Consider the following 12,490-nt stretch of genomic DNA (forward strand, 5'->3'; position numbering starts at 1 on the left):
CAGGTACGGGGGACCCAGGCCGGGGGGGAGGGCGGCAGGCAGGGGCCACAAACCTGGCCCTCAGCCCCCACTGAGCCCTGACTCGCACCACCCGAGTTTCCCCTGCCCCTCGGCTTCACCTGTCCCGCCCTCCAGACAGCATCTTTCCTCCGGTCTGCTCTCGGCTATTCGCATTTTAAACCCGGTGCACCCCATCTCGCCCCGAGTTTGCTGAGCCTCTCCCCAAATTGCACCACCTGATTCCATTTGCTCCCCCAGAATTCCCCTCCCACCAACCCCTCATTCAGTTCCTGAATGTCCCCAGCCCTGAAATTTCAGCCACTCCATTGCTCGCTGCCCACCCCCCACCCTCCCCCGCACCCCCACCCTCAGTGCGCTGGTTTCCTCTTTTCAAAAGGCACGCTCCCACTCCCACAGCGCACACCCCCAATACCTAGTCCCCCCTAGTTTCACCCAGCCACCCGCCAGCTCCCACGGTACCCCAGCCCACGTCTGCTCAGCACCCCATTGTCCTGGCTTCTTGGAAACTCCCAGAGGCTCCCAAACAGTCACCCGCCCCTCAGGAATCTCACCCACCCCAAATTAGCCCCCAACCGTTCTCCATCCTCCATCCCTCCCTGTCCCGCCCTCTCGCTTTTACTCCGAAGGCACCTCCGCCCCACCTGGGGGACCAGGACCCCACCTGGCAGACATGGTCTCTCACTGCCGAGGTCACAGGGAGTGGGCTCTCTGCTGCTGGCGCCTGAGGGGCCTGGGCGCCGAGCCCACCCTCTCCCTGCCCCCTCAGCAGGCCCCTGCTGCCATGCAGAAGCGCTACACCGTCCACTTCGCCAAGGGCGCCCTGCCCCCTGGGACCCCCAACGAGTGCTACTTCTTGGACCCAGAGTTGGGGCACCAAAAAGGTAAGGGTTCAGTTTGGGGGGGTCCCGGCAGGGAGAGAGGCCAGTGACTGGGGGCTCGAGTGGAAGGAGACCCTGAGACCCCAGGAAGGAAGCACCACTAGCACCTCCATACAGGCTTCTGCACAAGGGTTGTGGGGGGACCACCCTGGAATGGGGACACCCACTGGCCTGCCCCTCCCCCAGCGTGGGAAGAATTCCCCCTCCCCAAATTGCCAGGTCTGTGGGGACTGCCCCCCAACCTGGGGGAGCAGTGTGGTGGGAAGGAGGAGTGGGAGAGGGAGCCCCCCGACTGAGTGTGTATGAATGAGGCTGTGACTGCTCGGGGTGGGGAGGGGGCAGTCACCTCCCGTTAGAGCCAATTCAGCCTTCTAGGGGTGGGTACCTGTGCCTCCCAAGGCAGCCCCCTTCCCGCCAGCCTGGGGCCAGGGGCCAGGCCCACCCTCCTTCTTCCCACTCCCCACCCTGTCTCCTCTCCACGGCCACCTCCCATCACTCTGGCCTCCTCCGGACCAAGCAGGCCAGCTCCCGATGGATTCCTCTCAGTCTGCCCCACTAGGGACCCCTCGAGGACTGAGGAATTTGGGGTGGCTGGGGCATCGCCCCTCTCCAGCTCCTGCACCTCTTCTCCCACCATGGGAAAGCACAGAGCCCCCCTCTGCCCACGCTCCCTTCTCATTTTCTCTTTGACTATTTGAAGACCTGACCTGGTTCCTGCCAGTGCCCTTCAGGGGTCAGAGACCCAGGCCCAGTCACCCCCACTTCCTTCCTTCCAGGATGCTGTCACCCGAGGTGCCATGACCCAGCGGCCCCTCGAGCCCACAGGCCCTGTCGACCACCCCCCCAGGTGTGCTGGCAGCTGGCTTACCACGGCCACTCGGGGTGTGTCAGGGGCTGTTGCCGGGGCCCCCAGCACCCCATCCTGCAGCAGCAGCGGCAGCCCCAGCCCCCACCTCCCAGCCCCCTGCGGCAGCAGCTCTGCTCCATTCACCAGGCCCAGCAGGGGCCGCCTGCAACCGCCGCTGCCCCCATGGGACCGGCCAGCGCCCCCCAGCTGCCTCCCGCGCCCACCACCTCACTCACCATGGCACCCGCCACAGCCAGCAGCGGTCCAGCCCTGCCCTCCGCAGCCGGCACCCTCCTGGAGCCCAGCGGGCCCTCTGGCGCCCGGCCCCTGCCTGCCCCCGCAGCCTTCAGCCTCTTCACCTCCTACAGCTCCGGTGCTCACCCAGTCTCCCCGGGGGCTCTGTCCCTGCCGCCTCACTTCCCGCCTGGGCCCGGGCCTGCCTTCCTCATCCCTGCCTCTGGGTCCTTGTCTGGGCCGTGATCAGCCCTGACCCTGGGCTGGGTGGCCGCCTCTGCTTCCCTGTGGGAGCTGAGGCTTCCTCCCCAGGCCTGTCCACAGGCCGGGCCCGCAGTCTCCCTCTGCTGACACCCTGGCTCTGCTCGCTCTCTTCCTGGCCCGCCCTCCCTCCCTGGCCCGCTGGGTGGGTGATAAGCGCCAGCTTGCTGGCCAGCTCTGCTGTGGGGGAGACAGGTCAGGAGAGCAGCTGCAGCAGCGGGTAGGGAGCAGCCTGGGGGAGGAAGCGAGCAGCGCAGCGATGGGAGGGACCCACCCACTCATTCATTCATTCATTCGTTCATTCATTCATTCTGGGACTGGGTACTGGACGCCTGCAGTGGGCGCCAGGCTCTGTTGTGGGGGGGCCACAGGGCACAGGCAGACAGATGCCTGCCCTCATGGAGCTCACGTTCAACAGGCAGTGGGGGGAGGCGGGGACAGGAAACAAATACGGAAAGTTTAAGTGTGTCACCCGGTGTTAATCACAGTGGGGAAAATAAAGCAGGAAGGGGGGTAGGGAGCATTAGGGTTTGCAAATTAAATAGGGTCATCAGGTGAGGCCTCATTAAGGCGACAGTTGAGCAAAGATGGGGCGGTTCTCTCGAGTAAGTGGCAGCAGGGTCAGCAAATGCAGACTCTGAGGTGGCCTGTTGAAGGTCGGCAAGGAGGTCGGCATGGCTGCAGCGGAGGGAGTGAGGGGCAGAGGGCCAGATGGGGTCAGATCCTGCGGGGCCTGTGACTGGGGTGAGGTTGGGCTTCTGGGGGAGGCGGGGGCCACGAGGGCCGGGAGCTGATTGGGATCTATCAGGAGAGTGGACTGTGGGAGGCGAGGGCAGGAAGCCGGAGTCCAGGGGAGAGGTGCTGGTGGCCTGACCAGGGAGGCCGCAGTGAAGGCGGGACACGCGGCTGGTTTCTAGGTCTGGTTGGAAGGCAGCAACCGCTGAGCGGGGACTCCGGCTCCAGGTCAGGCCCAGCCTTGTTCTGGAGCCTCTGGGCCACGGAGCCCATTTCACACACACAGAAGTAGAGGCTGGAGCAGGCCAAGTCCGCCAGTGATCAGGCAGCGTGGGGTCAGATCCGCCCTGGCCGCCACCTCAGCCCACCTTGGGCCGGGTCCTCCTCCTGCCCTCCCGGCTGTGCCCCCAGGCCCAGCACTGGCCCTCAGCGAGGGCTGGATCCTGCAGCCCACCATGCCCCAGGAGGCTGGCCTGGCGCCCCCCACACCGGGCTCCAAGTCCAGAGAGTAGAGCTCAGTGGGGGCCTGGGGCAGGGCGCCCTCTGCAGAAGGGATGCGGTAGTGCTTGCACATGGTGCTGGGACTTAAACGAGAATCTGCATGCTAAACAGCCATTCCAGACCAGGGCATTGACTGAGGGCCCGCCCCTGGGCAGACCCTTTGGCACCCACGCTTCCCAGCATCTCTGCACCCCACCTTTCAGAGGAGGGGACTTGGCGTCCCAGAGGCATCGCTCTGCCCGGGTCATGCAGAGCAAGCTGCGGGGAGCAGGAGCAGAAGGAGGGTCTGCCTGGGCTCGGGGCAGGATTACTGACTTGTGGGCATGGGGTCATGGAGAGCGAGAGAGGTCAGGGTAAGGGGTGGATGGGAGCTGGGAGGAGCCCGAGGTCGTCGGGGCCGGTCCACACTGGAGCCAGGCTAGCGGAGCAGGCAGGAGCTGACATGCGCAGCTTTTGAGCATGGAACGTGGTGTTCCAGGCACGTCAGGGCGTCAAGTTCCAAGAAAAGCCTGTGCGACTTTCCCAAGGAAACCACGGGCTGTGGCTGAGCCTGGTGACCTAGGGCCAGGGCAGCCAACTTCCCACAGGCCTCTTGGCAGGAGCCGGGGGGAGCCTCCCAGCCTTTACCTGGCAGATCTGGGCTCAGCTCCCCTGGGGGATCCAGAGAGCACAGCTGGCCCTGGAGGAGGGGCTGCCTGCGGCCACAGAAACCCCCATCTATCCAAGCTTTGACCCTAGTCACCTCTGGGAGTCAGGGAGGGGACAGCTGGTGCGGGGAGGGGCTGAGGGTGGGCGCTCTGGAGGGCAGATGGGAGGAGGGTGGTGCCTGGCCAGCCTCATTGACTCAGTTTCCCCACCTCCACCCCCTCCTCAACCTGGGCCCCCAGATATCCTGACAGAGGATGACGTGTACTGCAGCTGCCTGGCCAAGACCCTCTGCCACGTGCCTGTCCCCGTGACCGTGGGTTTCTACGCCCCCTTCGGCTGCCGCCTGCATATGATGCTGGACAAGATCACTTGTGAGGATCTGCGTGCGTTGGGGGAGGGGGCAGTAAAAGGAACTGGGCCTCTGGTCCCTCCCAGCCCCAGGCTTCCCCAAGGCCCGCTCACCCCAGTCCCGGTGCCCATAAGTCAGCAGTAGCCAGGTCCCTCCCCACACCCACAGCCTCTGCCCCGGGTCCCTGCCCGTTTCCCCTCTGGCCTCCTGGGCTCCAGTCTCACCTCTCTCCGCCAATTCCAAGGAATCTTTCTAAGATGCAGCTCTGGCCCTGTCCTTCCCCTGCTCAAAAGCCTTCTCCATGGCTCCCCAGCACCCTAGGGAGGAAGCCCAGGTTCCTCACTGAGGCTGCCGACTCCTGCCAAGTCCCTGCTGGCCTCTGTGCCCCCCAGACCCCTCTCTTCAGCCCTGGCCCAGGGCCTGGCACCCACAAGACCCCTAACAGAGAGGTTTTCATTGAGGACATGAGCTGAAACCTGGCCGGGTTCCAAAGCTGGGTGGACCTGGCTCAGACCCCAGCCCCAATCGCAGCCAGAGGGGCTGGAGGTGACTCATTTCCATGTGCCCAGCCCTGGGGAGCACCTGCTAAACGAGCCCACGTCTGCCCCTGTGTTGTCACAGAACAAGAAACAGGGTCGTGGGAGGGGAAAGATTTGGCTATAAGGAAAAAGGAAACAGCGTCAGTCAGGAGCTCTTCTGTGCTTGCTGGCTCCCACGCATTCCCACTCATTCACTGCCCTCAGAGCAGGCAGATCTGGCCCCCAGCCTCTCAGGATCCATCCTTCAGACATTTGCCAGCACTTCCTCTCTGCCCAGGGGACACAGGTTAACCAAGACGACCAGGGACCTGCCCTTCCTGGACTCACAGTCCGTCGGGGAAGACAGACCTGTCTCCAGACAGTGACGACCCAGAGTGGGCAGGGCTGGGACAGGGGAGCCCAGAGGGCTCCGGATCCAGCCTGGGGATCAGGGAGGGCTTCCTGGAGGAGGAGCAGTAAGCCAGAAAAATCAGACCAGCACTATGTAGCACCTTGCTGCCCCGCGTTTCTCTTCCTCAGCACCTCGCGTGCATCCTTTAAATTCTTAGAGCCTTCCCTGCCCCTTTCTGTCCCCTCTCCCCGATTTCTGCCCACCCCTGACCCTCGGCCTCGCCCTCAGAGCTCTTCTGGTCCAAGCCCAGCTCCAGCCTCTCCTTGCGCACCCGCCCCGGGCTCCCCGTCTCATACCCAGGCCCTGCCCCGCGCGCGCCGCGCTCACGCGTGCGTCCCCGCGCCCCCCCCCTCCCCGCAGCGCTGATGCAGCAGGAGGCGGCGCAGTGCGAGGCCGAGGAGCTGCAGCGCGTGCAGTGGCGGCCGCGGCCCGTGAGCGGCTGGGGCCTCCCGCAGCTGCTGTGGTACCTGGTGTTCCTGCGGCCCATCATCACCGAGGTGCACCTGCGGCGCAAGAACGTGCAGTTCCTCTTCATCCGCTTCAGCGCCTGGCAGTACGCGGGCACCGACAAGCTGTGGGCCGGCCTGGTGACCACGCTGTGCGAGGGCATCCGCCGCCACTACGGCGCGCTGCCCTTCAGCGTGTACTCGGTGCTGGGCAACAAGCCGGCCACGTCGCCGGGCTTCTACCAGCGCGAGTGGCACTGCCGGCTCCGCGTGTGCCTGGCGCTGCTGGCGCTGCTGGCGGCGCTCTGCCTGGGCGTGGGCCTGCTCTACCTGTCGGTGGGCGCCCGTGGGCTGGGCCGCGGCGGCCCCAGCGGCAGCGTGCTCCGCGCATTGGGCAGCGCGGCCACCACGCTGTCGGGCTCGGGGCTGCTCATGGCCGTGTACTCGGTGGGCAAGCACCTGGTCGTGAGCCAGCGCAAGAAGATCGAGCGGCTGGTGTCGCACGAGAAGTTCGGCAGCCAGCTGGGCTTCATGTGCGAGGTGAAGAAGGAGGTGGAGCTGCTCACCGACTTCCTGTGCTTCCTGGAGATCTACCAGCGGCGCCGGCTGCGCGTCGTGCTCGAGGTCACCGGGCTGGACACGTGCTACCCCGAGCGCGTGGTGGGCGTGCTCAACGCCATGAACACGCTGCTGTCGGACAGCCACGCGCCCTTCATCTTCATCCTGGTGGTGGACCCCAGCATCCTGGCCGCGTGCCTCGAGAGCGCCGGCTCCATGAAGGGCACGGCCGACAACGGCTACCTCTTCCTCAACCGCACCGTCACGCTGCCCTTCTCCGTGCCCATCATGGGCCGCCGCACCAAGCTGCGCTTCCTGCACGACGCCGTGCAGAGCCGCGACGACCTGCTCTACCGCGAGCTGACGCGCAACCTGCGGCCGCCGGGCCGGGGTGCGGGCGGGGGCGGCGAGGGCGCGCAGCTCCTGGAGGTGGAGACGCAGGCGGGGGCCCAGCGCGCGCAGGGCCGCGGGGACGCCGAGGCGGCGCGCCACATCCAGGAGGCACTCTTCTGCCTGCACGACGAGCGCGACTGCCTCTACGAGTACGTGCCCGACAACGTGGTGTCCATGCGGCGCATCGTCAACACCGTGCCCATCACCGTGCGCCTGCTACAGCAGCAGCAGGGCAGCTTCGGCGGCCCCACGCCGCGCCAGGCCGTGGCGTGGGTCGTGCTGGCCAACCAGTGGCCCTGCCGCCTCAGCTGGGTGCTGCAGTGCCTGGAGGACCGGCAGCAGGCCGGGGGCGCGCCCGAGGCCAGCGCGCGCCTCTGGGACGTGTTCTGCGACAACAGCTCCGAGCTGCACACCATGACCAAGGCGTTGCAGAACGTGCTCGACCTGGATGGCGACCCCGAGCTTTTCGAGCGCTTTCTGGGTGCCGACTTCCCTTTCACCGTGGCCGAGGCGCAGAGCCTGCTGCACTGCACGGTCAACCTGGACCACTCCATCCGCCGCCGCATGGGCCTCATCCGGGCTGTCAGCGCGCTCAAGCCGCCCATCCCACCCAAGTCCCTTGCCGGCAACGACCCCCACGCCGCCACTGGAGCCAACAACTCCCCCCAGGCGGCCCCATCAGGCCACACCGCAGGGCACGCCCCTGCGCATGGCAGGGAAGCCGGCCACCCCCGGACCGGGCGCACAGGGGCAAGCCGAGCCCCACGGCCTGAGCGCCCTTCCCCTGGGGGGACTCCACCCCAGGTGGGCCTTGAATGGAGGACTCAGGCAGCAGCAGGAGGCCACAGCTCTGTTCCCCCAAACGAGGGTGTAGGGGGCCAAGGTCCAGTGACTGGAACCTCTGGTGGCCACATTCCCCAGGGGAATTTGTGAGCCGGAGAGAGCTGTTGGCAGCTGCCACCAGGAGCCGGGCCATGTGTCAGTGCCACGTCTGAGAGCCACTCAGAAGGACCAGTGAGGAACTCAGGGTTCAAGTGTAATAAATGAAGGTGTGAAAGCCCCTGAGTGGTCTTCAGGCCCTGTCTTGCAGGCTCAGCGAGGACTGGGAACCAGGCTCCCCGTCCTGGCAAGCCCGTTTCATCCCCAGAGAGTTGCACCGCCTCAGGTGGCATCCCTGGTGGCAGGAGGGGCTGCGGGGGTGGTGGGCGAGGCCACGGGGGTGGGGGAGATGAAGGACAGACGGATGTGCGGGTTGACTCAGGCGATGGAGAGCACCCAGGCCTCGGGGGATCCAGGTCCTTGTCCCCATGCCCTAGCCCGCCCCTCTGTGGGCAGGGCAGGAGCTGGCATTTCCGAGGGTGGTGTCCCCAGTGACCTCAGCAGGCTGCTCCACTCTCGGGTGGCTCCACCCCGGCATAATGGGTTAATTAGGACTCACTGGCACCTCAGGCAGTGAGGCAAGCAGACAAGTCACTGTCCAGAGGATGCCTACCCTACGGGTCACTCCAGGGCTGCCTAAGGGCCCCCTGATGTGCCCTTGGTGAGGACAGGTAAGTGAGGAGGAGGGGGCACATGCAGGATGTACAGAGCTGGAGGGAGAGCCAGGCTGAGCTGGGGCTTCTCCCAGGGCTGCACTCACGGCTCACCACCTTCCCCGTCCACCAGCAGGACAGAGACCTAGGATGGGGTGTCCCTCCTCCCGGCGGCTTCCCATTCCTCACTGCTCAAATCCACACACTCAGGCCCGAGGTGTGCCAGGCCCAGCCCAGGGGGAAAAGGGGGGCCCACACTAAAGATACTCTGTGTGACCCCAGGTCGAGGGCATGACTTCTGAGCCAGGGCCCTGAGGGCTGAGGGGAAAACCCAGAGCGAGCTGAGAGCTCTGCGAAGGCACCCAGCCTCAGGCCACGCCACCTGGTGCGGGTACTGAGCTCACATGCCTTGGCTCCAAGGCTGCGCACAGCACCCCAACGCCCCGGCCATGACTGCTTCACAGGGGATGCAGGGCAGAGCCAACCTGTGACTGGGAGCTGCCAGGACGGAGGCTGGTCTTCAGTCCTGGCGTGGCTGAGCTGGGGGGCTAACCCTGGACCTGCGGGGGGACGTTTTCCAACAGTGGGGAGAGCCCACCCCAAAAGCAGCCCCCACAGAGACACCCTCAGGTCCTCGTGGCACTCTCTGTAGACGTGCTGTTGGAGCCATCGTGCCTTCCCTTGCGCCTCCCTTAAGCCTGTGACTTGGGCTTCTGTTTCTTAGCACCTGGAGTCCACGCTGAAAACAAACTGGCGCCAGGAGTGGGTGCTACCAGACGGGACCAACCGTGGACTTGGCTGGAGGTTAGGAGGGGACTGAGGACTCCCAGCCCCAGGAGGAAGCTGTGGTCCTCATTACGTGGTGCCCAGCCGTGGCCAAACTGTTGCCTGTTTCTCTGACTCTGACCACGGGCCTGCCAAAGCTCGAGTTCTTGGAGACTGTTAAACAACAAAACAAAAGAGGAAGTTGGAGTGGCTGGGGGAGGCCAAGACGCTCCCTGTCCCCCAGCGCTTGCAGCCCCTCGAGAGTGGGGGGCTTCTGCTGGGAAGCTGCACCCAGCTGAGGCCTGGGGCTGGTTCTCACCGACAAAAGGGAGCGGAAATGTGTGTCCCTTCCCACCCTGGCAAGGAGTTACGAGGTCTGCCCTCTGCCCGCTCCTCCTCCCATCTGCCTGCTGGGTGCAGGGACGCCTGAGCCCTAGGGGGTGGCAGAGCTACAGGGGGGAGGGGCCCACTTCGTGGAGAACAGCTGCCTGCCCCCTGAACACCCACGTGCTTGAAAATAAACGTCTCCTGCGTTAGGATGTCGAGATCTCTAAGATCTGGTACAGCATCTAGCCAAGCAATAAGACAGACTCCTTGTGCCTTCACAACAAGCTCCGGCAATGCTTGGGTGGCCGAAGGCAAAGGAAAGAAAATACCTGGCCGAGGGGATCCACCCGTGATCCAGGACCCCTCAGACCTGGAAAACTAGGAGCACGGCAGAGTTGCTGTCTCCTGGGGCTGCTGTAACAAAGGCCCACACACGGGGTGGCTGAGAACAACAGAAGGTTATTCTCTCACACTCCTGGAGGCCAGAAGTCCAAAATCAAGGTGTCGGCAGGGCCGTGCTCCCCCTGAAACCTGCAGGGCAGTCCTTCCCGGCCTCTTCCAGCTTCTGGCGCTCTGCTGGCAGTCTGGCGTCCTGGGCTCGTGGCTGCGTCACTCCCGTCCTCCGCCGTCACAGGATGCTCTGTGTCTTCACATCATCTTCCCCCCCGTGCATGTCTGTCTCTGTGTCCTCATCTCCCCTCTTTACAAGGACACCAGTCATATTGGATCAGGGGCCACCCTCTGACCTCATTTTAACTCGATACCTCTGTAAAGACCCTATTTCCAAAGAAGGTCCCATTCTGAGATCTGTGGGGGTCAGGACTTCATGTATCTGTGTGTGAGTGTAGGGGACACAGTTCAACCCTGAGGGTTGGAAAGGCCTAATTCCTCACCCCATCTAAATTTAGTGCAAGGGCAGGGACAGGCTGGGAGCAGGACCCCAGCCCCTCACAGGCCCCACATGAGGGACAGGTAAGCTGAGCCCCGCCCCACTCCCCCAGCCCAGCCTGTTGACCACCCAGCCTGGAGGTGGAGGCAGAGGGCAAAGGGGATGGGCGAGCAGCCAACACTGCCACCCACAGTCCCCACTGGGGCTGGTTCCTGGGCAACGGCTAAAACTGACCAAAGGCCTACTCAGCTTTGGGGGCTGTTCTGACAGATGCCAGCCTGGCACAGGACTGTGGTTTCTCAGCATCCTGAGACAAACCTCACACTCCCCCATCTCCCAAGAAGGGGGCTGAAGTAAGGGAAGCCTAGGGGAGCCCTGTCCAACCCCACCTCACATGCGGCCACAGCGGGCACCAGCTGGAGGACGCTGCTGCCCACAGGGCAGGACTAGGACACAGGATGGGCCAGGGCGGGTGGCTGATGTGCGTGGCTCCCCGGAACCCCTTGCCCAGACGGGACTCGTAACTGGCTGTCCTGGGAGCAGTTAGGACACGGGTAGCCGCCTGTGACTGAAGAGCAAACCGACCGTGGCTGAAGCAGGAAGGTGTCCACCCCGACGCCCAGGCAGCTGAGGGCAGGCTCCTGGGTCTGTGCAGGAGCCGAGCGGTCCCAGGGCTCCGAGTCAGCGACACTGTCATCCTCACGACCTTTCCACTGCACCTCTGCCCACCCCGGGTCGGCCTCCCACGCAGGAGAAGCGGTGGGTGAAAGGGCCTCGCCCCTTGGGTGGCTCTTGTTTTCTGATTTCCCAGAAATGCCCACAGCCCTCCCGCTGCGCCCTCCAGGGCCGGGGGCGCCCTCCCGCCTGAACGTCTGGGGCCACCGGGACAGGCTGTGTCTGTTCCCGAGCCAGAGGTGACCGGGCAGAGGAATGGCCTTCTGAACCCGAGCGCTGTATCCATCACCCTGAGAACCTAGACCTAAAGCTGGAAGGCGTCTGAGGGTGGTTTCCCTCTGAAAGAAGGCGAGTGTTGACTGGACTGGACGTGAGGCAGCTGTTATCAGATACAAGAGCGCAGACACACACAGAGAAGGGGCTCCTTGGAGAAGGCGGGGATGTGGTGGGAAGACGTGGCTTTTGCCCGCCCAGCCTCCCGGTATTCCTTTGGGGGACGCCTGGTTCATGTCCCAACAGATGCTCTGGAACTGGGAGCTGTCTGGACCCTGGCCGCCCCGCTCCCTGTGCCCCAAACCCCCGCAGGGGCTCCCAGGACCAGCACAAGCAGAGAGCAGGCGAAGGGTGAACTCAGCTCTGGTTTATTAGAAAAGGTGTGAACAGAGTTGCACCGACAGGAGTAGCCCTCCCCACCCCCCCACCACCCCTCCCCCGGCTGTAGTGCCTCTCAGGGCGCAGCCTCAGTGGCCTGGACATCAGGGTCTCCAGATCCCGGCTGCTCCCCACCCGAGCTCCCTGATAGATTTATTGCACTTAAGAAAAAGAAAGCTCTGATCCTCTGCCCCGATCTCCCCCCCGCCACCCTAGCCCCGGCCCGCACCCTGTCGAGGGCTGCTCTGCCAATGTCAACCACCACCGTCCCTCACCGCCCGACCGCACCACGCCTCCTGCCTGGGCCTGTGCCCGGGCCACCGGGGACCATCCCACCACCACCCAGGACTCCTGCCCCGGACAGGCAAGCCTGGCCCGACAGGCCCCTCCGGAAAAGGCGCCTGGCCTGTGGCCAAAGTCCTTGGAGACCTCCTCCCCCTCCTCCAATCCACCCCCCAGCCAGAGTCTTCGAGTGCTGGACACATAGACAGAAGTGCTTAAGTCAGGGCGGGGAGGCCCCTGTAGCTCCTGCACCCCATGTAGTGTTGCTGTGGGGGGTGGGGGTCCCCAGAAAGGCCCCCACACCCCTGGCGTCCCGGGCCTCAGGAAGACTGGGGTGAGGGTGAGCAGATTCTCATGGCTCTGGCCTCAGCTCATCGAAGACCGAAGGGAAAAAAAGAACTTGGGGAGGAGATTGAGGCCCGTCAGAGCCAGGGCTCTATCACAGCCCCCAACCCCCAGCCCGGCCCTCGCTCACCTAAAGTGTCACAGTGTCTCCTGCCCAGATTCCTGACTGGCTTCCAGAAGCAGCTCCTCGAGCTCCTTCTCGTTCTTGGAGCAGCTCAGTTCT

General features: G+C 64.6%; 2 protein-coding genes across 2 annotated transcripts in view; one reads left to right on the forward strand and one right to left on the reverse strand.

Annotated features, from left to right (window-relative positions):
- The first annotated feature begins 13 nt into the window (after positions 1-13).
- Positions 14-7,648, forward strand: NKPD1 (NTPase KAP family P-loop domain containing 1). The gene is given in 5 exon segments (XM_014795194.2): positions 14-902; positions 1,676-2,119; positions 4,365-4,496; positions 5,765-7,522; positions 7,525-7,648. Coding segments are annotated over 5 exon segments (2,595 nt in total). The 5' UTR covers positions 14-691; the 3' UTR covers positions 7,575-7,648.
- A 4,052-nt stretch (positions 7,649-11,700) lies between these two features.
- Positions 11,701-12,490, reverse strand: part of PPP1R37 (protein phosphatase 1 regulatory subunit 37) — a 40,214-nt gene continuing 39,424 nt past the window's right edge. The window contains exons 12-13 of the mRNA XM_004440146.3: positions 12,398-12,488; positions 11,701-12,321 (exon numbers count right to left, since the gene is read on the reverse strand). Coding sequence (XP_004440203.1) covers positions 12,406-12,488 — 83 coding nt within the window. The 3' untranslated portion in view covers positions 11,701-12,321; positions 12,398-12,405. The remainder of the gene's footprint in view (positions 12,322-12,397; positions 12,489-12,490) is intronic.

This window comes from Ceratotherium simum, chromosome 33, assembly GCF_057802395.1.
Source record: "Ceratotherium simum simum isolate JZ-2026a chromosome 33, ASM5780239v1, whole genome shotgun sequence".
In the NCBI taxonomy this organism is placed as follows: Eukaryota; Metazoa; Chordata; class Mammalia; order Perissodactyla; family Rhinocerotidae; genus Ceratotherium; species Ceratotherium simum.